This window comes from Piliocolobus tephrosceles, chromosome 1 (assembly GCF_002776525.5).
Source record: "Piliocolobus tephrosceles isolate RC106 chromosome 1, ASM277652v3, whole genome shotgun sequence".
NCBI lineage: Eukaryota > Metazoa > Chordata > Mammalia > Primates > Cercopithecidae > Piliocolobus > Piliocolobus tephrosceles.
The window spans coordinates 31,426,036-31,451,203 of NC_045434.1; the positions used below are offsets into that span (position 1 = coordinate 31,426,036).

Genomic DNA, 25,168 nt, shown 5'->3' on the forward strand with positions numbered 1-25,168 from the left:
TGGAGAAACCCCGTCTCTACTAAAAATACAAAATTAACTGAGTGTGGTGGTGCACACCTGTAGTCCCAGCTACTCGGGAGGCTGAGACAGAAGAATTGCTTGAATCTGGGAGGCAGAGGTTGTGGTGAGCCAAGATCGCACCATTGCACTCCAGCCTGGGCAACAAGAGCTAAACTCCATCGCAAACAGAAAAAGAAAAAGAAAAGCATATGCTGATTTATCTTTGGGGCTACTTGAAAATCTCTGGCTTTGTTTTACACAGTTGCACTTGAAAAATTATTGGTAATACCAGGGTACTCTACATTTTAGGAAATTACAAGTTCTTTAATTAGCAATATGGCTGTGAGTTAGGATCTGCTTGTTCAGTAAGTTACTGCTCAAAGTTTAACATGTGTACTGGGGGAAGTTGTTCAGCCTTGTGTTATTGAACTGGCTAATGATGTGGGATCAATGGCTAATCTGCACAGGGCAGTCCTAAGAGGAATCCTGCTACATGCGGTTTTGCAATCTTCATTTCTAGTCAAGAGAAAGTACTAAAGTTAAAACATCTCTTTACCTTTTTAGTCATGTTTTAAACATGAATGCTTGTGGATTAAGCACATACAAGTATTTTATTTTACTTTTAAGACCCCAGTATTTTTTTTTCATTATAAAACAAGTCATTTTTTAAAAAATCAAATAAATGAAGATTTTCCAAGACAGTGTTGTGGATTTGGGCTCTGAGCCTTATTACTTATTGTTCCCTGATTCACAGAGGGATCATCAAACTACTAGAACTCTAGGCTTCTATAACCTTCAGTTGTAAGAAGGTTATTGGTATAATAGAGGATGCACATTTGGAATTTTTGCTTGTTAGCCTTCAAAGGTACACCCAGTAAAGGACAATTTTCCTTTAATTAATCAGGTACAAGCATCTCATTTTAGATACTACCACAAGGCCTAAATTCTATGTGTAGATTCACCAAACATGTTTTTTTTGGTGTGAAATTAAAATACTGAAACAGGAGATGCAAATATCCTAGACATCAGCTAAGTGGTATTTCCCTTTTCTAAAGCCTGTACTTTCAAATGATTCTCAGAGCTCCAAAAATTTTTACCTGAATAAAAATTCTGTTAGATACCATAACTAAAGGAAAAACAAGCCATTTAGGGTAAAGATAGTGAAGATAAGAAATAGAATCACAGTTAGAATTTTTTTTTCAAATAGTCCCCTAAAAGAATCAAACCTAGAATCTGCTGCTTATTAGAGGCCCTTAAAGAAAGATTTATTCAAGAATAGAGAGAAGTTTGGAATAGAAGCATCTGGAGCTAATACTCAAACAGTGGAACTATTTCCACCCACCCTACCTCTTTCAAGAAAAAATCAGGCCAGGCACAATGCCTCACTCCGGTAATCCCAGCACTTTTTGGGAGGCTGAGACGGGCAGATCACCTGAGGTCAGGAGTTCAAGACCAGCCTGGCCAACATGACAAAACCCCATCTCCTAAAAATACAAAAATTAGTCAGGTGTGGGGGTGGGCGCCTGTAATCACAGCTACTCTGGGAGGCTGAGGCAAGAGAATCACTTGAACCCAGAAGGCCGAAGTTGCAGTAAGCTGAGATTGCACCACTGCGCTCCAATCTGGGTGACAGAATGAGATTCCATCTCAAAATAAATAAATAAATAAATATCACCTTAAAATGTGATACTCTTGCACTGAATTTTTCAGTGGGAAAAACACAATGAAAATGATATCAGCAGTGGCACGTGGCCGGAGTCCATACTCTGTAAGTGTGTGATATTTGGAGAAGGAGGAGAAACTTTGACTTTGCTCATGTTCAAAATCTCCCCTTTTCCCTCTGGATTTTTTTTTTTCTTTTTCTTTTTCTTTTTTTTTTTTTTTTTTGGGAGGTAGAGTCTCAGTCACGCAGGCTGGAGTGCAGTGGTGTGATTTTTGGCTCACTGCAAGCCCCACTTCCCAGTCTCAGACAATCCTCCCGCCTCAGCCTCCTGAGTAGCTGGGACTACAGGCGCCCACCACCATGCCTGGCTAATTTTTGTATTTTTTGTAGAGATGAGGTTTCATCTCATCTCTACAAAATTTGAAAGGCTGTTCTTCACCTGGGAAATTCTTGCCAAGGCTGCTCTAAAACTCCTGAGCCCAAGCGGTCTCTCCTGCTTGGCCTTCCAAAGTGTTGGGATTATAGGTGTGAGCCACCATGCCTGGCCTCCCTCTGGATTTTTAATTTTTGCTACTAATATGCCATAAGAAGTTATCAGACCATTATACGTTAAAATTAGTGTTAGCTAGAGTTTGAATACAGCTACTCATTTTCCACAGTGAATCGAAGGAGGGTTGATTATACATACGCAAATGATCTAGCTGTCCCTTTCAGTAGCCATTTTAAGGTTCTGTTTTGATCAGATTTCTTATGCTGATAAATTGCATCGCAGTCTTGTTTGTTTTTAACTTTGTGGACTTTCTTAAAACATTAATTTTAAGGAAGGATGAAAGAGCAGAGGAGAATTATGTCTTCCCCTTTTACCTCTGTTGTTAACAACTGCAAGGATTGCTCTTGAAAGAGAGATTACAACTTATAACAGAAGTTAAAAACCCAAATGCAGAAATTGCCATGTATACTTCTGATACCCCCCAAAAAATCTAAAAATCAATTTTTATATAAAAATAAGTCCTAAATATACTCCATAATTTCCATTTTATACATCTTGACTTTTGAATACTGGATATGCTTTAAGTGGAGCCTTAATAAATTCATGGTACAAATTTATGTCGATATCTATTGTGTGCCAGGCAATTTGCTTAATTCATATTACTGGGGTAAGTGCAAAGGATACTTACATTAATATTCTACTTACTTTTCCCTCTGGATATTTCTTCCTACCTACTTGAAAGGAAAAAGAAGTAGGACTTGTTTAATTGACTTTACTTTTATCTTTTTGTATAGTTCTATTCAAATGAAGACAGAAGTAATGTCACCTTTGAAATGTAATTGGTAAACATGGTTCATATTATTTAAAAGGATTTGTCAGAAAGCTCAGGGAGCAAAAAGATGGTTGTTTAGTAGACCCACTAATTTCAAAAAGTTATCCTTTATTAGTTCTTATTTTATTTTATTTTAGGAGCCAGAGTCTCACTCTGTTGCCCAGGCTGAAGTGCAGTGGTATGATATTGGCTTACTGCAGCGTCCATCTCCTGGGTTCATGCAGTTCTCCTGCCTCAGCCTCCCAAGTAGCTGGGACTACAGGCATGTGCCACCACACCCAGCTAATTTTTATATTATCAGTAGAGATGGGGTTTTTGCCATGTTGGTCAGGCTGGTTTCGAACACCTGACCTCAAGTTATTCACTCTCCTCAGATTCCAAAAGTGCTGGGATTATAGGTGTGAGCCACCGCGCCCAGCCTGTTATTTCTTATGTAAAAGCTGGTAGAGTTATTTTCTTTATTTCCAAGTGAAGAAAACATGCCTTTGCCTATTCAGATTGTCTAAATCCTATTCATATTATCTTCTGGCTAACATTACTTAACTAATGTTGGGAAAGGAGTTGCATTTTCATTATTTTACTCTTCCCTCGCCATTGTTCTGAAAGCAATATAGAAAAGCTCTAAGAATTTCAGTTAGAACAGCCTTTCCAGTTTAAATCAGTTTTTCTAGCCTGAAAGGATTTTGTACAGTGAGCACAGATGTATAATTGTAAACCAGAAGCCAGCACAACCTATTTTAAGTACTTGGTTTGGCTTTCGAAGTATTAGTTTGCCCTTTAGGGGTACATTTTTAAAACATAGATCTTGTGATCACAAGATCATGCATTAAGCCTCTTCATTGTCAGAGTGAGGGCTTAGTATTCCTACAATTATAAACTCAATTATAAGCACTAATTATCTGCATAGCCAGCTCATTAATAATTAGTATGTGTGCAGGCATGGTAACTCACTCCTGTAATCATAGCTACTAGGAAGGCTGAGGCAGGAGAATGGCTTGAGGCCAGGAGTTAAAAACCAGTCTGGGCAACATAGCAAGACCCCATCTGTAAAACAGACAAACAAAAAAACAAATTTGCCAGGTGTGGTGGCTCATGCCTGCAGTCCAAGCTACTAGGAAGGCTGAGGCAGGAGGATTGCTTAAGCCCAGGAGTTTGAGGCTCTAGTGAGCTCTGATTGTGCTACTGCACTCCAGACTGGATGACAGAGCAAGACCCTGTCTCTAAAAGAGTAATAACAATAATTAGTACTAGGATGGTGAGATAGTAGTACTAGGATGGTGAGAACTGGTTCTGGAACCCTGGTTGAAGCCATGTTTTATTTTCATAAACAGCACTGCTACTTATATTTTAGACTAACAACATTACATTAATGCTTGACATTCATAAAGCTTACTTATTTATTTATTTTGAGACAGGGTCTCACTCTCACCTAGGCTGGAGTGCAGTGGTGCAATATCAGCTCACTGCAGCCTCCATGTCCTGGGTTCAAGCAATCCTCCTGCCTCAGCCTCCAGAGTAGCTGGGATTACAGGCGTGTGCCATCACGCCCAGCTAATTTTTGTATTTTTCGTAGATACAGGGCTTCACCATGTTGACCAGGCTGGTCTCGAACTCCTGACCTCAAAGTGATCCACCTGCCTTGGCCTCCCAAAATGCTGGGATTACAGGCGTGAGCCACTGTGCCCGGTCTGTAAAGCAAATATATTTAACAAAATAATATGTAAAGGATGATTCAAATTTTGTTAAATATGTGTAAGATATGTATGTAATGATGGGGGAAAGGACTATAAATAATGTAATAAAATATTAATTATGTTTATCTCTGTAGTCAGACTTTATGTTAGGCTTTTTAAAAAATTTTTATTTTGGGCCATGAATATGTAATCAAGAAAAAGTACATGACCCCACCATGTGGACAATACACATACATATGTACAATTTATGATTGAAAAAGTATTCTTTAAAAAAAAGAGCCAAACGACTTTTGATAAGTTCTTAGTGAAACATCCAAATCTTTTCCGAACAAGAAGTGTCTATCCCTGGATTGTAGAGGGAAAAACCTTTTAGATACAGTTGTCAGCAAATGGAGAGTTATCTCTGTAAGCTTATAATCTGCTTATGGCATTACAAAGACATTTGAGGTGATACTTAATGATTATGGAAGTCTCTCGAAGATAGAAAATTGGAGGAAAAAACCCATTAGAATCAAAGTAGGACTAACTACAGGTTGTCTTCTAGAATACTGGCAAGCAAGGTTTTTGTTTTATGTGTTTTTTTCCTTACTGGCATTTTTGTTTTCATTCACAATGAAATTAGCTGTATTGCAGCCCATAAGAAGAACATAAGTTCTTGCAATTTAGACTGCCCACTTTATGGAATTAAAAATATCAGTGAGGCCAGGCACAGTGGTTCACATCTGTAATCCCAACACTTTGGGAGGCCTGGGTGGGAGGACTGCTTAAGGCCAGGAGTTTGAGATCAGCCTGTGCAACATAGCGAGACCCCCATCTCTACCAAAAACAAAACAAAACAACAACCAAAAAAAAATTCTTTTTTTTTTTTTTTTTTTTGAGATGGAGTCTCGCTCTATCGCCCAGGCTGGAGTGCCATGGTGTGATCTCAGCTCACTGCACGCTCCACCTCCCGGGTTCACGCCATTCTCCTGTCTCAGCCTCCCGAGTAGCTGGGACTACAGGCGCCCGCCACCATACTTGACTAATTTTTTTTTTTGTATTTTTAGTAGAGATGGGGTTTCACTGTGTTAGCCAGGATGGTCTTGATCTCCTGACATCGTGATCCGCCCATCTCAGCCTCCCAGAGTGCTGGGATTACAGGCGTGAGCCACTGCGCCCAGCCAAAAAAAAATATTAATACATAGCTGGCATGGTGGCCCACGCATGTAGTCCTAGCTACTCAGGAGCCTAAGGCGGGAGGTCTCTTGAGCTAAGGAGTTTGAGGCTGCAGTGAGCTCTGTTGCACCATTGCACTCCAGCCTGACCAACAAATCGAGGCCCTGTCTCAAAAACCAAAAAAATAAACAAACAAACAAACAAACGAAAAATCAGTGAGAGCAAGGTACTGCTTTTAGTCACTAAGATATCTATTTTTGAGCATATTTGAGCAACACAGATACTATCACTCCTTGTATTTCTTTTGGAGCTCAAAAGATGCATTCTTATGCCTTAAATTATTTCATTCTCAAGTACTTGTGTGTGTGTGTGTATTTGTGCGTGTGTGTGTGTGTGTGTGTGTGTGTGTTTGAGACAGAGTTTCACTCTTGTTGCCCAGGCTGGAATGCAGTGGCGCAATCTCGGCTCTCTGCAACCTCCACCTCCTGGGTTCAAGTGATTCTCCTGCCTCAGCCTCCCAGGTAGCTGGGATTACAGGCATGAGCCACCACGCCTGGCTAATTTTGTTTTATATTTTTAGTAGAGATGGAGTTTCACCATGTTGGTCAGGCTGGTCTCAAACCCCTGACTTCAAGTGATCCACCTGCCTCAGCCTCCCAAAGTGCTGGGGTTATGAGTGTGAGCCACCAAGCACGGCCTCATTCTCAAATACTTGTGATTAAAGATATTCCCATTTTTAAAATAGGAAAACTTACATAGCACTACAAGTTTGCCAAAATTGAAATTAAAATGAATTTATTACATTCTTTGCAAAACCTTGAGTACCTTTTTTTTTTTTTTTTTTTTTTTGAGATGGAGTCTCACTCTGTCGCCCGGGCTGGAGTGCAGTGGCCAGATCTCAGCTCACTGCAAGCTCCGCCTCCCGGGTTTACGCCATTCTCCTGCCTCAGCCTCCGGAGTAGCTGGGACTACAGGCGCCCGCCACCTCGCCCGGCTAGTTTTTTGTATTTTTTAGTAGAGATGGGGTTTCACCATGTTAGCCAGGATGGTCTCCATCTCCTGACCTCGTGATCCACCCGTCTTGGCCTCCCAGAGTGCTGGGATTACAGGCTTGAGCCACCGCGCCCGGCCAGCCTTGAGTACCTTTAATGTGTCAAGTACTCCAGCGGCCGAGGTTAGCAAATTGAATAAGATGAAGTTTTCACACCTTTGTATACTTGAGCCTCCCTGTCCCATGGTTGCCAGATCTCTTTTCTTGAGCTTAACTGAGCTGGGCGATCTATGTGATATGCAGGAATATCAACACCAACAATGTCTAGGAAAGGACAGCCACAGGGAACTCTGGCTTCTTGTGTCCAGAGACTTAAGCTGAGTTGGGCTTCAGCCCCACTCTGGTGGAAACCCCATTGCTGTACCCTCCCTGAGACTATAAGCCTCTCCCAAGCAGCATCTCTGCCTACATGGCCATCCCTGCTTGACCAGAGGTCCAGTGTGTGAGAACATAGGATTCCTCATTATTGATCCCAATCTATCTGCTTTTGTGTGTGCTAAAAGGCTGGATTTGAAATTAGGCCTTGGCAATATTAAAAAATTAGATAACTGTGCTACTGTCTACTAAAAATAGAAGAGGTGCCTTCAGAGGACTTTCGGTAGTGAAGAAAGGGTTAATCCTGTTTCTCTACAAACTCTGGAAGCAGTTTGTCTGGAGTTGTCCAAACCATTACCAGAGAACTAATCAACAGCACTGGTATTACATATGAAAAAGGAAGGCTAGGGATGTGTGGTATGTCTGGTAGAATTGGTAGCTGGATGCTTTCCCCCATAATTCAGCAGTTGGTGTTTTAGTTAGAAAGGCTCTCTTTCAGACTGAAGTTGTTTCCAGTAACTGCCTTTTCCAACTAAGTTAAGGTGAGTTGAGAGCATGCTAAGCATTTTCCACCACTTGTTGCTATCACATCTGTATATTTATGAGGAAAGAGAAATCTGAGATATACTGGAGTTTTTTGTTTTTTCATTACTACTGTTAGCCTAGCTCCATTGTTTAATTACTAATTTGTGGACCTTTGTGAAACTGTCTAGTATGAATATGTTCTTTTCTTTCACATTTCAGTTTAAAGGGCAGGGGAAAAGGGAAGCAAACTGTAGCAAAAGAGAGATGAAAGTAGATTTCATTCATTTATTCTGTTACAGATTTTAATTGAGTGCCTCCTATATGCTGGTCATTGTTCTTGTTGCTGTGGATATAGCAGTGAAAAAGACAGACAAAGAGGGGAAGAAGGGGAACAGATGTAAAACTGGAAAGTGAATTAGTGGGGAATGGACTGGGAGGAAGAATTTAAGTGCTCAGAGAAGGTCTCGCTCAGATCTTATATTTGAGCCAAAATGTGGATTACAAGATGTTGCTAAGATTGGACTACATGTCTTGCTAGTCATGATAATGACTTGGACCAGGTTGGTGATTACGAAAACTGAGACCCTGTTACAAGCAGGAATTTCTCTAGCCTTCTGCCTACTTTTTCAGTGCAGTCTTTAATCAGCTTTACATTTAAATTTAAATAAAGTAATATTTTGACATAGCATATAGTTATGTGATTTCTGGGTGCTTTTTTTAATTGTTGAAGTTTTTGACTATTAATTACTGACTGTAAAACATCTAATTTGTTTTTGGCTTACTTCTGTATGCTCATCTTCCTAAATCTATATGTATCACAGTGTTTGTGAAAGTTGTTTGTAGCTGTTTATTAAAATATTTATTGTTTTTCTTATTATAAAAGCGTTATACAGAAAGTATAACAAAATATAATGAAAAAAATAACCTGCAGGGTGCAGGGACCCATGCCTGTAATCCCAGCACTTTGGGAGGCTGAGATGGGAAGATACCCTGAGGCCAGGAGTTATCAGCTTGGGAAACAGAGTGAGACCCCCATCTCTATTAAAAAAAAAAAAAAAATTACAATCTACTCAGGAGGCTGAGGCGGGAGGATCACTTGAGTCTGGGAGGTTGAGGTTGCAGGGAGCCATGATTGCACTATGCATTCCCACCTGGGCAACAGAAGGAGACCCTGTCTCAAAAAAAGTAAAGATAAATGGTAACCCATGATTCCACTATACAGATAAACATTTTGTTTTCTTCTTAGTCTTTTTTCTGCACACAGATATATTTATTTCCAAGTGGTTTTTTATTTTTTGAAGAAGCAAATTTGGTAAACAATAGTTTTCATAAGAGTTCAGTAGTTAGGTGTTTTGTTTCATTTACTCTTTCGTAGCCTTCTTCAAGGTATGGGATCAGTTTCCTATTCTTTTCACTTGAACTTCTGCTGTCATTAGTTGAAAAACCATCTTCCCATTAGGTGTTTATTGTGTAATTCTGATGTATTTTGATTACACTTTCTATGTCTTCAGCCAGCTTTTTAATAATACCCTTAAAATGTTCATTGAGCTGAAGTCACAGATTAGTCCTTGAGTTCAGTTTCTTTTCCTTTTTTAGATTTATTCTTTTCTCAGAACTATAACTTGGTAAGCTTTGCCAGGAACCATCATTCTAATTTTCAGGTAATATAAATTCAGTATGTTAGTTTGTTAATTAACTCTTAGATTGCTTCTATGATTTATGGTGATTTATTTCAGCTTATAGCAGTATCATCTAAATATTGAAATGTTAGAAATATCTTCTTAAAATGTTTGAATTAACTTAGATCTTAGCTATAAAAGTATATTCAGGAAAATATAAATTCTTTGTGAAATATATTTGTCCTCAAAGCAGGATGAAATGTAATGATGATTCTTGATTATTATTTTGCAGACTTCAAAGGAAGACCTTCTGCAGGCTGATTTTGAAGGTGCTTTAAAGTTCTTTAGAGTTCAGCTTCCAAAGAGATACAGGGCAGAGGAAAATGCAAGAAGACTGATGGAGCAGGCTTGCAATATTAAAGTAAGACACCTGAGTTTTTATATAATAAAGGTAAAATATGAGTGCAGAATAATACAGCAAATTATGTAAAAAAATTTTTATATGTTGCAAGGTTTGATTATGTTTAAGGTTAGATTGTGTATGAACCAGTATGAACTGGTTTCTCCCAGATGTGTTTGCCAGGCTAATATGTGTATAGTAGCTGTACTTTCTAGTAGGACTTACAGTGAAAGTTGGCAGGCTCAGATTATAACAATAGGAAGACAAACATTTATCTCATAGGTGGGGCTCTAGAGTGGGCTGCTGTGATAGTGGTTTCCATGGAAGCAGACTTAGTATTTAGCTTTTGCCATCTGTTTTAAGATTATTTAGGACAAAGCAAGAAAAGATTTCTTAGGCAATGCTTTCATTTCTCTAAGGGACTTGGAAAGTTTGAGTCTTGATCTGCCCATTCCCATCCCACACCTGCCAAATATCTCTGGATACATTGTCACATGTCCGATAAAACTAAACACATTTTATAAATCAATTTGAAATTGAAAACTCTTTCCATGGGTGAGAGAGCATTCTTAAAATATTTGGAACCAATTTACTGATGTTAATTCTTATACCTCTACAATATGCCAGGGTATCTTTTTACCCAACCATAACATAAATATAAATTGTTTTCCTAAACAAACAGAGATCCTGGTCTTAGGGACTTTACATTCTTGCAGAAGGAAACAGAAAATAAGCAGCATAATAAATATATTATTTATTTAACATGTTAGAAGGTGATAAACAGCTATGGAAAAAAAAGAGTAGGGGAAGATAAAGGGAGATTGGATTGGTGGGGGAGCAAAGGTTATGATTGTTATTAGATAGTCAGTGTGGACCTCACTGAGTCAACGAAGGAGATGAGAGATTAGTCATGGAGATGTCCCAGGGAAAGGCTTTCTAGGCAGAGGCAACAGCCAGTTGAAAGGCCCAGAGACTGTCTCATGCCTGGATGGGCTTGAGGAACAGCACGGTCAGTGCAGCTGGAGTGAAGTCAATGAAATGGGAGTAGTAGGAATGCTCACAAAGAGCCAGAAAATGTAGGCCATTGTAAGCATTTAGGCTTTACTTTGAGTGAAGCAGGGAGCTCTTGCAGGGTTTTTAGTGGAGCAGTGATATGATCTGTCTGAGGTTTTTAAAGGATCACAATGGCTATTTTGTTAAAAACAACCATAGGAAGGTAAGAGAAGTAGGGACATCAGACAGGAGATTTTGGAGTAATCCTCTTGAGAGATGATAGACTGAACCAGGATGTTAACAGTCGAGATAGAGATGGAGATGGAGTGGAGATGGAGATGGTTGGAACCTAGGTATTTTTGAAAGACAACCAATAAGATTTCATGATATATTAAATGTGAGTGTGAGAAGAAAAGAAGAGTTAAAATGATTGCACAAATTTTGAACTATGCAACTAGGAGATAAGAGTCACCATCAGTGTATTAAGCATATTACGTAAAAGGTACTTTGACCAGACTTCTTTTAGGCACCAGAGCCACTGTAACTTTTTTTTGTGTAACACAATTATTTTGAATGTAAAGCAAATTATAAATGTTAAAAAGTACAGTTCAACACTGAAAGTAAGTAACTGGGCAGAAAAAAATTATTTTGTCTTTGAAGTGAGCTTTATATTCAAAGAGATCATTTTCCAAAGCTATCGTAAGAAAGATGGATTTCTGAAGTTTTCATTCTGAAATGAAAACTCTTTAAAGCCTTCATGACTGGTTGTTTTATTTGGCCAAAGTCTAAGCCACATCAATTTGTAACTTTTAAAGTGTATTCTAGGCCGGGCGTGGTGGCTCAAGCCTGTAATCCCAGCACTTTGGGAGGCCGAGACGGGCAAATCACGAGGTCAGGAGATCGAGACTATCCTGGCTAACACGGTGAAACCCCATCTCTACTAAAAAAAATACAAAAAACTAGCCGGGCGAGGTGGCGGGCGCCTGTAGTCCCAGCTACTCCGGAGGCTGAGGCAGGAGAATGGCGTGAACCCGGGATGCGGAGCTTGCAGGTTGCAAATTTAAAAAAAGAAAGTATATTCTAGTGGGCGTGATGCCTTTGACTGAATTTTGTGGGTGGCGAATTTGAAAGGTAGGCTTCAGCCAACTGATTGTTTCAGAGATGCCAGAGAGAAGTACTGTAAATTGGGTCAATGCTGTAGGCATCCTTTAAAATAAAATATTTATTTCTAAGAATGTAAGAGTGGAGAAATAAGAGGTACAGGTAAGGTGAAAAGTTAAAGGTTTTTAAGGGAAATCTCAGAGCATTGGCAAGTCACTGAGGACAAAAAAAAAAAAAAAAAAACAGGAAAACAATTGAAAAACATGAAATGTATAGGGAAAAATTTTTTCTCCAATATAATTTATGAAGTTCCTGGAGGTGGCTAGTTATTATCAGTCCAGAAACATGGGATCTGAGAGATGGAGAAGCATAAAATGTTAGAAAACAAGTTCAGAATATAATCCAAATGGACTGTTCCTGGAAGGGAAGTGCTGGGTACAACCAGAATAAATTTTTTTGGACATGAATAGGTAAATATGAATATTTTTAAAGCTTTTAATATGGTTTCAGTAATTTAAAATGTTTAATAATTCAATAATTTGTAAAGTGTTAATAGTTTTTTGTAGGGTTTTCTTTGCATTATCTAAGGAGAATGCCTTTTTCTTGGGTATTTAAGATGGTTTCTATAGGACACCCATTTCATTTATAACATACAATTGTAGAGTGAATGTTTGTGAGGCAGATATGAGGTGAAACTGAAAGAAGGAAGACACAAGTAGTCCAGTATTGGGCTGGGATTGTGCTGGGACTAGAATGTAGGTCTCCAATCCAAAGGTCTAAAATTGTCTTTAAACCAAGACCTATATTTTGGTTGCTTTTATGTCAAGACTGTGACTATATGTACATACTTATATACAAACATAACTGAAGAGATACTTACCCTTACACTGAGGCACTCTGATGTTTTTTGTTCTATTGTATTGTATTTCCTTTTTTTTTTTTTTGAGATAGAGTCTCATTCTGTTGCCCAGGCTGGAGTGCAGTGGCGCAATCTCTGCTCACTGCAACCTCCCAGGTTCATGCAATTCTCCTGCCTCAGCTCCCAAGTAGCTGGGACTACAGGCATACGCCACCACACCCGGCTATATTTGTATTTTTAGTAGAGATAGGGTTTCACCATGTCGGCCAGGCTGGTCTCGAACTCCTGACCCCAAGTAATCCATCACCTCAGCCTCCCAAAGTGCTGGGATTACAGGTGTGAGCCACCATTGCCCAGCCTATTGTATTCTATTCTATTTTAAACTTCTCCCCAGATCCCAAGAAAATCTCTAAACCAAAAGGCTGACCACAATCCACTAAATCGATTTTACAATAGCTTGTAGTTTTGAAAAAACACCAAGACCTATCCCACTGTTCCTACCACCTCCCCATTCCCCACTCTGATCTACCACAACCCATGAGACGCTGTAGACGACGAGGTGTTACAATAAATGATGGAAGTGCATGTGTGGATAAGGATGTGAGTCATCATGCCATCATTACAGCAGCTTGTGCTGGCAGTTGGAACTTTTAGGAGATGATGGACCTATAGACTGAGACTTATGTGTTAGACAAAGCATTCATGGACAAAGGTGACTGCAGGCATGGAATAGGCCAGAAACTCTGTATCCATAGCCTGTTTAAGATTAAAGATAGGCCGGGCGCGGTGGCTCAAGCCTGTAATCCCAGCACTTTGGGAGGCCGAGACGGGCGGATCATGAGGTCAGGAGATCGAGACCATCCTGGCTAACACGGTGAAACCCCGTCTCTACTAAAAAATACAAAAAACTAGCCGGGCGAGGTAGCGGGCGTCTGTAGTCCCAGCTACTCGGGAGGCTGAGGCAGGAGAATGGCGGGAACCTGGGAAGCGGAGCTTGCAGTGAGCTGAGATCCCGCCACTGCACTCCAGCCCGGACGACAGAGCAAGACTACGTCTCATAAAAAAAAAAAAAAAAAAAAAAAAAGATTAAAGATAGAATTTCTGCCAAAAGTAATCAAGTTTTTAAAATTTTAAAATTATTTTCAAAGTTGGTGTTGTATGTAGTTGTATCTTTTTTGAATGGACATGTTCCCATTGAATTACCCCCCAAAATAATCACTTTCCTTTAATTTTAAGGAACTGTAACCAGTGATTTCAGTGAAACTGAAACTGGCTTTAAAATAGTGCAGCAGTTGCAAGCAAAAAATAACTTGTTAGCTCTGTATGTGGTTTATTTCTGTGAGTGTACCAACAAGATTTGTTAATAAAGCACATTAGATTGGATAAATAATTTTATTTTTCTAAAACTTGTATGACATTAAATATCAGGAACATTTTCAATAGCTTCTAAACTGGTAATTTAACTAATGTGATTCCAGGTTATTCTAATACCCTTCTGTTCCTATGGTTTCAACTAGGCTAAAATCAGAAAACATATTGACCCATCAGGCTTTACTTTGAATAGTCATTTGGTTACTTTCAATATTGAAAGCAAGACCTGAATAAAAGATACTTAAAGTGTCTAATATGAATATCCTGTACTTTCCCAGGGAGCCAGTTTGTATTAAATATCATAATTTGATTTTTGCCTTATAGTTGAAAATTCTGTCATTGCAGAGCTTCTTAAATTTGGGTTTTGGCTTCAGAGACTCTGAATTACCAGAAATTTGAATTTCTTTGTATGAACGTATGAGCATTTTGTTTTTCTTGGTAACATAATGTATAGCCTTTTTTTTTTTTTTTTTGAGATGGAGTTTTGCTCTTGTTGCCCCCAGGCTGGAGTGTAATGGTGCCATCTTGGCTCACTGCAACCTCTGCCTCCTGGGTTCAAGTGATTCTCCTGCTTCAGCCTCCTGAGTAGCTGGGATTACAGGCATGCACCACCATGCCCGGATAATGTTGTATTTTTAGTAGAGATGGGGTTTTTCCATGTTGATCAGGCTGGTCTCAAACTCCCGACCTCTGGTGATCCACCCTCCTTGGCCTCCCAAAGTGTTGGGATTACAGGCGTGAACCACCGCACCAGGCCTCATAATACATAGCTTTATTAAGTGCATGTACACATAATCTTCATAAGTCTTGATCTGATTACCTGTTTTCTACATATTTTTATTCAATACCATTTATATTGTATCAGGTTGAATTGATGAAATTACCATTCCTGTTGGTCAGAAACTGTCAGGTATTTGATGGTTGTTTATGATTCAGTATTTTATGCCTCCTTACAGCTCAGATAGGTGCATATGTAGCTTAGCTCTATGGCCATGCAAACTTTTCCTGAGAATTATTCTCCAAAAGTTAAGAAACAAGTCTTTTTTTTTTTTTTTCTTGAGATGGAGTCTTGCTCTGTCACCAGGCTGGAGTGCAATGGCACGATCTCTGCTCACTGCAACCTTCACCTCCCCAGTTCAAGCTATTCCCCTGCCCAGTCTCCCGAGTAGCTGGGACTACAGGTGCATGCCATCATGCCTGGCTAACTTTTTGTGTTTTCGTAGAGACGGGGTTTCACCATGTTGGCCAGAATAGTCTCGATCTCCTGACCTCGTGATCCACCCACCTTGGCCTCCCAAAGTGCTGGGATTACAGGCGTGAGCCACTGCACTCAGTTAGTTTTTTTTTTTTTTTTAAAGTTGATTTTTATTTAGAATAATGTTCCAAGTACCATATTTACAATGGACTTCAGTAGTAGCAAAGTTCATAAGCACAATCATCCCAAATTTTCTGTTGGTAGAGCTTTATAATAGAGCATTTTAAAATGTGTTAGCTTATTTCACTTGTATTTTATTAGTAAAATAATTTGAGCAAAATTAAAATGCAAAATCTGACATTAACCTAAAGGAAGACAATTAGGAAAGAAAAGTTATTTATTGAGTGCCTGTTGTGTCCCAGGAACTATGCCAAGAGGACTTTTCAGAGGAAGTAATAGTTAAAATGAAACCTGAAAGATTATTAGGAGTTTAGGAGTGTACCAAGGCAGGGAGAAGGATGTTTCATGCAGAGAATATGCAGAAACCCATAGGTAAAAAAATATGGAGTTGCCCAAGACCTGAATGTAGGTCATGACTGGAGAGTAGAATGCAAGGAGGGAGAGGGAGTTAGGGGAGTAGATAGAGAAAAAACTAGAGAGGTAGGTAGGAGCCAGCCAGCTTGTGCAGAGCCTTCTAAACCATGGTAAACAATTTGGATTTTATCCTGAGGGGAGTGACAAACACTGAAGGATTTAAAATAGGAGACATAAATTATCAGGTTATTGTTAGGAAGGTCATTCTGGTTGCTGTGTGGGAATGGATTGAAAGGGTTAAGATTCGGTATAGGTGACAGACCATTTCAGGAGCTGTTGCAGTCATCTAGGTGAGAAGAGACCAGAGTTTTTGCAATGGGCTGAAGAAATTATGGATGAATTCCAGAGACATTCAAGACATAAAATTAACAGATTTTAGTGATTAGATGTGAGCATCAGGGCAGATAAAGAGAGCCAGTGATAGCACTTAGGATTCTTACTTAAGCAACTTGGTGGAAATCACACTGAGAAAGGAAACAAACAAGAGAACAAATTATAAACACCAAAGATAATGAGTTAAGTTTTGAATATGTTAAGTTTTGAATATGTTAAGTTTGTGGTACATATCCACAACTCATATCCAAGTAGATATAAATATCCAATAGGCAGGTGGATACTGAAGTGAGATCTGAGCTAAAAGTAGACATTTGGGAGTCATCAGCATTGAAACCATGGGAGTGGGTGAATTCTCATAGAGGAGTATATACAATGAGCAGAGAGAAGGTTGGAGGATAGATGCATTCACATGTAAAATACAGACAAGGGAATAGAAGCTGGTGAGACTAAGAAGGCAGGAAGAAACCCAGAAGAGTACGAATGTGAACACTAAGGGAAAAGGTGTTTGTTTTCAAGAAGGAAGGAGTTGAACAAGTGACAGTGGTACCTGGAGGTCATGTATAAGGTACTGAGAAGTGGAAAGTGGCTATTGTGCAATATTTAATAAAAAGAGATCCTCAGTGGTCTTAATTGAAGTAGTTTCAGTGAAGTTTTGATAAATAAAAGCCAATGATTCAAGGAATAAATAGTAGGTTAGTAAATGGAGAAATGAAGATGAGACTGTTTTTCTAAGAAAGGTTAGTATGGGGAGAGGATGGAAAATGGAAGAGATAACCAGTAATTGGACTGGGCATAGTGGCTCACACCTGTAATCTCAACACTTTGGTAGGCCGAGGTAGGAGGATCACTTGAAGTCAGGAGTTTGAGAGCAGCCTGGGCAACAAAGTGAGACCCTATCTCTACAAAATATTTTAAAAGGCTGGGCGCGGTGGCTCACACTTGTAATCCCAGCACTTTGGGAGGCTGAGACAGGTGGATCACTTGAGCCCAGGAGTTTAAGACCAGCCTGGGCAACATGGAAAACCCCATCTCTACCAGAAAAAAAGAAAGAAAAATTAGCCAGGCATGGTGACATGTCTCTGTAGTTTCAGCTACTTAGGAGGCTGAGATGGGAGGATTTTTTGAACTTGGGAGGCGTGGGTTGCAATGAGCTAAGATTATGCCACTGCACTCCAGCCTGGGTGACAGAGTGAGACCTTGTCTCAAAAATACCCCCAAAAATTATCTGGGCATGGTGGCACATGCCTGGAGTCCTAGCAACTCGAGTGGCTGAGGTGGAAGGATGGCTTGAGCCCAGGAGTTGGAGGCAGTGGTGAGCTATGACTGTGTCATTGCACTCCAGCCCAGGTGACAAAGCAAGACCCTGCCTGTCTCTAAAAAAAAAAGAGAGAGACATAGCCAGCAAGCCTGAGGGTAAGTATGAGAGAGAGAGAGAGAGAGAGAGAGAGATATGAGTAAGTACAGGAGAGAGAGATAAGACGATATTGAGACCAAGATGGATTTTTGGAGGATGGGAAAGATGAGTCTTTAATGCTAAAAAATGTCCAATGAATCTTAATTTCTTCTTTAAGCACCTACTATATGCCAGGCATTGTACCAGATAGACCCCAGGAATATGAGATTGAGCAAAGGCACATATGCTCTCAGAGCTCATAGAATTCACAGTGTTAATTTAATCACCTTAATAAATGTATACTTACAGAGTGAGATAAATGTTCGGAAGAGATATATAAAGATATATGAGAGCAAAGAGCAAAGGAACCTGACTTTGACTCAATGATCTAGGGAATGCATTCTTAAACTGAGATTATAAGGTATTCTAGATGGAAAAGCAGCATATGCAAATCCTGTGAAGAGGGAGAGAATATAGTAAGTTGTAGAAACTAGGAGAAGGCCAATGTGACTGTAGTTCAGAGAATGATGACGGTTGATATCCAGGGACCAAACCACTTTATCTACCAATAAGAAGGAAAAGCCCACAGAAGGAGCAAAGTTAAAGATTCAATAAAGAAAGGGAAATATGTTAACAGAAAAAGGACTCTGAAGAGATAAGGGATTAACCTCAAAAGAATGGACCTTTCTTTCATTACGAGCTGGAGGGAATAGGCAAGGGAAAGATGGGAAAAATGGTGAATGTGTAGTTTGGTGAGGAAGAAATTGAGGATATTTCATTTGAAGTTTTCTATTATTTCTGTTAAGCAGGATCTAGAATGAAGGGAATGCAGTAAAGTGACAGCTTTGAGAAATATGGAAGAGCTTTTAGACTGGAAAAACTCAAAAGAACAGCTAGTCTATATTGTTGTAGACTATGAGTTCATAGTGGCAAAAATCTGCAGTGTTTTGTAATTTTCTCTAGAAACATTCAGTAGTCCAAATGTATATGTGAAGAAGACAGACAATTATTTTAACCACAGTTGAGGTTTGCCAACATGAGGCAAAGGAAGGACATGGGGCCAGGGCAGTGCTGTGCTAGTAAACTGTATCTTGGGTTGGGGAGTAAGAGGGAGTAGAGAAATAAGTATGCCTGATTTGTAGCGTTTGCCCATTTCCATGGTATGAATACTCCCACCATGGCCAAATTTCAAGCTACCAATGACTTAACTGCCCCACTCAATTTCTGAATCTTACGAGTCACTTTTGAGCTGGTAGTTGCTGACACTGGTACACCACAGGGTTGAGGAGATGAGGCTAGTAGCAGAAGAGTGGTTGACATGATGGGAAATGGAGTCTAATTAATAGAAAAGAGAGTGAAGATAGATGGGACTGAAAGACTGCAAGAAAAGGGCCTGGGAGAAGGGAGCAAAGGATTATTGGACTCAGGAAAAATGGTGGAAGAGGAGATTAATTCACTTATTGTTGGTTACCCAAGATAAAAAGCATCTTTTTCTCAAAAAGTCTTGTATTTTAAAGAGAGCTTTCTGATATTAGAAAGTAATACTGCCCTGGGCCTTGAATGGTGACTCGCGCCTGTAATCTTAGCACTTTGGGAGGCCAAGGCGGGCAGATCACCTGAGCTCAGGAGTTCAAGACCAGCCTGGCCAACGTGGTGAAACCCCATATCTACTAAAATACAAAAAATTTGCCAGGCATGGTGGCATGTGCCTATAATCCTAGCTACTCAGGAAGCTGAGGCATGGGAATTGCTGGAGCCTGGAAGGTGGAGGTTGCAGTGAACTGACATTGCACCACTGCACTCCAGCCTGGGCCACAGAGTGAGACTCCATCTCAAAAAAAAAAAAAAAAAAAAAAAAAGCCCTGTGCTCATAATTTCCAGTGATCAGCTCAGATTAATTAGTAGCAGCAAAAACATGCCAATTACTATTTTGGCATTCATAGCCACCTCCTATGATTTGCTTCTCTTTGTCCTAATAATTCTGCCACCATCACTACCATTTTACTCTGATCACATGATTTAAGGGTTGGAAATGCATTTTAGGAGGAATAGACAAAGATGGCAGAGGCAATGCAGGTAGGGGGAATGAGGGAATGAGGGAATGAGGAAGGGCACTCATGGTTAAAAACAGAATCCTGACCTGGCGTCTTCTCACACACCAAAATTGTCTTCCTACCCCATGCTAGAGAAGTGGCTACCAATGATAAGATGTTACTTATCACCTACTTGCCTCAGAAAATCCTAAGTTCTGCTCCAGCCCAATTACCTATATATTGTGCTGGACTATTTTCTACTCTCCCAAAGTTGCAAATATAATTTGATCGTACCCCTCACAAATCATGTTTTTAATGAGACAGTGGTAGATTCCTTTATCTAGAATTTAATATTTTTTCTTCTAAGACCTCCATATTCATAACTGGATTTGAATGTTTTTGAAAATAACTTTCATAGTAGAGCAAAACTGTAAAGAACAATTGCATTAAAAGCAATTTACCTCTAATTTCTTCATGCCGTTTGCTATTTATTGCTGGCTGTTGTTGCTGTATGTGAACAAGAATGTACTCTCTGAAATAGAGGCTTTCTTTGAATTAGCATTGAGGTCCTACAGAAGTTTTTGTCAACTTCCTGGATCTAAAATGTGTGCTTTTATGTACACCATTGAAAGGGTTCATTTTTGATTAAAACACGTCTTGTGTTCCTTTTCTATAAAAACCTCTATATATTGACAAACACATTTGAGTTGTTTGGTTTAAAATGTCATAATCTTCTGCTGGAGAAATGTTATCATGTTATAGGATACAGAGATGTGATAATTAACAAATTGATAATGAAGCCGGGTGCAGTGGCTCACGCCTATAATCCCAGCACTTTGGGAGTCCAAGGCGGGTGGATCACGAGGTCAGGAGTTAGAGAACAGCCTGGCCAACATAGTGTAACGCTGTCTCTACTAAAAATACAAAAATTAGCTGGGCATGGTGGTGCACGCCTGTAGTCCCAGCTACTCGAGAGGCTGAGGAGGAGAATCGCTTGAACCCAGGAGGCGGAAGTTGTGGTGAGTGGAGATTACACTGCTACACTCCAGCCTGGGCAACAGAATGAGACTGTATCTCAAAAAACACAAATTGGTATTTAAGTAGTTTCTATATCAAAGCATTTGCCACTGTTTGCCTTTGAGACTTCTATTAACATTCATAGTCCTCAGTGCACCTTAGATTGGGGTATTGTTTTGTTTTATTCCTAGTGAGCAGGGAACATGTTAATGTTGGACATGTTCTGAAACAGTTGATAACAGGCAGAGGAAACAGGTCAGAGTTCCAGATGCTTAGGCATCAGGCACCTTTCACATTTAAAAAACTCAGCTTTTGTGGCCCTTCCTAATCAGCTAGAACAGTGGTCTCCAACCTTTTTGGCACCAGGGATCATTTTCATGGAAGACAATTTTTCCATAGTGGAAGGGGAAGGCATTAGATTTTCCTAAAGAGAGCAGCCTAGATCCCTTGCATGTGCAGTTCACAATAGGGTTCATGCTCCTATTCTCGTAGGAGTTGATCAGACAGGAGGCAGAGCTCAGGCGGTAATGCTTGCTCTCCCACCAGGCACCTCTTTCTGTGCGGCCTGGTTCCTAATATCCAGTACTGGTCTGCTGCCTGGTAGTAGGGGCCCCAGAGCTAGAACACATCTGTCTTGTTTATTTGCTTCTGCCATTTTATTTCTACCCTATACCTACTTCTGCCAATCATTTTCTGGCAGTTCATTAAAAAGAAAGCCATGCATACATTTTAAAATTAACTTGATGGGTAAACTAATGGATATAAACATTGATTTATATTTGGTCAACTCTTCTCTTTTTTTTTTTTTTTTTGAGATGGAGTCTCGCTCTGTCACCCGGGCTGGAGTGCAGTGGCCGGATCTCAGCTCACTGCAAGCTCTGCCTCCCGGGTTTACGCCATTCTCCTGCCTCAGCCTCCCAAGTAGCTGGGACTACAGGCGCCAGCCACCTCGCCCGGCTAGCTTTTTGTATTTTTTAGTAGAGACGGGGTTTCACCGTGTTAGCCAGGATGGTCTCGAACTCCTGACCTCGTGATCCGCCCGTCTCGGCCTCCCAAAGTGCTGGGATTACAGGCTTGAGCCACCGCGCCCGGCCGCTAACTCTTTTCTTAGAAAAAGAAATAGTAAACCATATTAATAGAGCATTATGCCTTTATAGACCTTCCAAAATTGGAACTATGTGCATTCCATGCATGATTAACAACAAAAAGAACATCAGAATTGCTATCTCACCTAGTCGTTTCTTTTTCTTCAAAAAGTTTAAGTATTCTTTTTTCCCTGTACCTAATTCACTCCCAGCAGTCTTCTAATGGATCAAAACCTAATGATTATGCTCTTAAATAGGAGTTTCCATATTTTGTTTACCTTTCTGAAGTGTTTTGACAAATACCTTTTATCCGGTAGTTGTGATTTATATTTATCAGAGTTGGGATTGGGAACAGCAGTAATCAATAATTTTCCCACAACCATTTACCATGATTCCACATTTCTTTGAATTATTTATTTAATATCACTTGAATTCATATTAAGATTATATTTAAAGTGTGCTTCATAGTTTGTGTTTGGGGATCTGATTTACAGAAGAAAATAAAACATTCCTCTGTACCCTTGTTGCTTCTCACTGGAAATAATTTAATTTCATTCTTTTAGGCAGCAATAAAAATAAATGAAGACAGATTGGTTAATGGGCACACAAACATATACTTTGATAGAAGGAGTAAGTTATAGTATTCATTCAATAGCACATCAGGGTGACTACAGTTAACAATAATTTATTGTGTACTTCAAAATAGAAGATTCAGAAGGTTCCCGACAAAAAGAATTGATACATGTTTGAGGTGATCAATATCCTAAGTACTCTGATGTAATCATTATACATTGCATTCATAGAGCAAAATATCACATATACCCCATAAATATGTACAATTATTATGTATCCGTAAAAATAAATTATGAATTGGCTGGGCACAGTGTCTTGACCTCCCAATACTTTGCGATACTTTGCCGATCACTTGAGGTCGGGATTTGAAACCAATCCAACATGGTGAAACGCTGTGTCTACTAAAAATACAAAATTTAGGCCAGATGCAGTGGCTCACGCCTGTAATCGTAGCACTTTGGGAAGCCGAGGTGGGTGGATCACTTGAGGTCAGGAGTTCGAGCCCAGCCTGGCCAACACGGTGAAACCCTGTCTGTACTAAAAATACAAAAATTAGCTGGGTGTGGTGGCACGTGCCTGTAATCCCAGCTATTAGGGAGGCTGAGGCAGGAGAAATTCTTGAACCCAGAAGGCAGGGGTTGCAGTGTGCCGAGGTCGCTCCACTTTGCTCCAGCCTAAGCAAAAGAGTGAAACTCTGTCTCAAAAAAAAAATATATATATATGTGTGTGTGTGTGTGTGTGTGTGTGTACAAAAATTAGCTGGGCATGGTGGCACACGCTTATGATCCCAGCTACTTGGGAGGCTGAGGCAGAAGAGTCACTTGAACCCAGGAAGAGGAGTTTACAGTGAGCTGAGATCATGCTACTGCACTCCAGCCTGGGCTACAGAGCAAGACTCCGTCTCTAAATAAATAAATAAATAAGAAATGAATGTCTTAGGTGTTTCAAATAGGTTACATTAGAAAGGCTGGGCCATTGGATCCTGAGGGTTTAGTATTCTAAACACTTAAAACACAACTGTTTCAGATACCAATGCCTCTACTCTGGGGAATATAAAATAGAATTATATTAGATTTACTGAGTAATTATTCATATTTTCATTTCTCCAACTCAGATCCATTTACCTTGCAAATATCTAAATCAAATTAATATTCTGGAGAAATTGCTTATTTTACTCTTGGGCCTTTTTCTCTCCTCTCTCCCCTACTGTTCCTAAAAAAATTTTTTTTTTTGAAATGGTGGAAGCAACATGTAAATGACCATAGCAACCAAAAAAAGCGAAATATTTTAAATGTTGTTCACATATCTCCAACTGTTGTTTGTCAAGCCTTCTGAAGTTCCACTTAAAGACAAACAAACTACTAAGGAGGAAATTATATTCCTTGCTGTAGTTAATAGTTGTGATTAAATGGGCAATCTTTTCTCATTGCCAAACCCTCTGGCTTGGGGATTTTGTTTCTTCAACCTGTGAGAGGAAGAGAGCTATTTCTTTCATCTAGAACATCTGTCTTTTGCCTTTTTCCTCAGCTTGAGGCGCTTCCTACCCAAATCATTACTGTATATGTGGTTAATATAGTCTCTTTTAAATACTCATTATTGGTTTTGCTTTTTTGATTTTTATAATGTGAAGGAATCTTGGAGTACAAACGATATGAAGAGGTGGTAAAACATAGTGTTTGGATAGTAGTTTAAGCTAGGAGAAGCGTCACGTATTCATTGTGGCACAGGTTCAACAGATTTATCAGTGTGTTAGCCTTTCCAGGCACTGCCTTATTCCCTGTTATCCCTAACCCGTAGGGTCACCGTACTTCCTACTAACTCTTGCCACTTTTATCCTGAAAAGTTTTAGCTGAAGTTTCTTACAAAGTTGGTTCCTGAAGAGGTCATACTTTCGTTTCTGTTTCTCATGTCTGCTGTTTCACATCTGCATTCATTTTCTAGGGATGCCCTAACAAAATAAATACACACTGGAAGGATTTTTTTACTCAACTTTTATTTTAGAATTGAGGGTATGGCCGGGCACGGTGGCTCACACCTGTAATCCCAGCACTTTAGGGGGCCAAGGTGGTGGATCACTGGAGACCAGGAGTTTGAGACCAGCCTGGCCAAAATAGCAAAACCCCTACTCTACTAAAGATACAAAATTAGCCAGGTGTGGTGGCGCATGCCTGTAATCCCAGCTGTAATCTCAACTTGGGAGGCTGAGGCAGGACAATGATGAGGTTACAGTGACTAGAGATGGTGCCACTGCTCTCCAGCCTGGGCAATAGAGCAAAACTCTATCTCAAAAAAAAAAAAAAAAGAAAAAAAAGAATCAAGGGTACAGGTGCAGGTTTGTCACGTGAGTATATTGCAGGATGCTGAGGTTTGGAGTACAAATGAATCTCTCACCCAGATAGTGAGTGTGGTGCCCAATAGGTAGTTTTTCAGCTCTTGCCTACTTCCCACCTCCCTCAAGTAGTCCCGAGTATCTGTTGTTCCCATCTCTATGTCCGTGTGTACTCAATGTTTAGCTCCCACTTATAAGTAAAACATGTAATATTTGGTTTTTTGTTTGTGCATTATTTGCTTAGGATAATGGCCTCCAGCTGCATCCACGTTGCTGCAGAAAATGTGATTTCCGTTTTCATTTTTCTTTTTTTGGAGACAGTGTTTCACTCTCATTGCCTAGGCTGGAGTGCAATGGTGTGATCTTGGCTCATGCCTCTTGGGTTCAAGTGATTCTTCTGCCTCAGCCTCCTGAGTAGCTGGGATTACAGGTATGTGCCACCATGCTCAGCTAATTTTTGTGTTATTAGTAGAGACGGGGTTTCACCATGTTGGCCAGGCTGGTCTCGAACTCCTGACCTCTGGTAATCCACTTGCCTCGGTCTC

The 25,168-nt window shown here is 39.8% G+C and overlaps 1 protein-coding gene across 6 annotated transcripts in view; it reads left to right on the forward strand.

Annotated features, from left to right (window-relative positions):
- Positions 1 to 25,168, forward strand: part of RABGAP1L (RAB GTPase activating protein 1 like) — an 819,337-nt gene that overhangs the window by 622,404 nt on the left and 171,765 nt on the right. For all 6 annotated transcript variants that reach the window (XM_023207199.1, XM_023207198.2, XM_031935573.1 and 3 more), the window contains one exon: positions 9,637 to 9,765. In XM_023207199.1, coding sequence (XP_023062967.1) covers positions 9,637 to 9,765 — 129 coding nt within the window. The remainder of the gene's footprint in view (positions 1 to 9,636; positions 9,766 to 25,168) is intronic.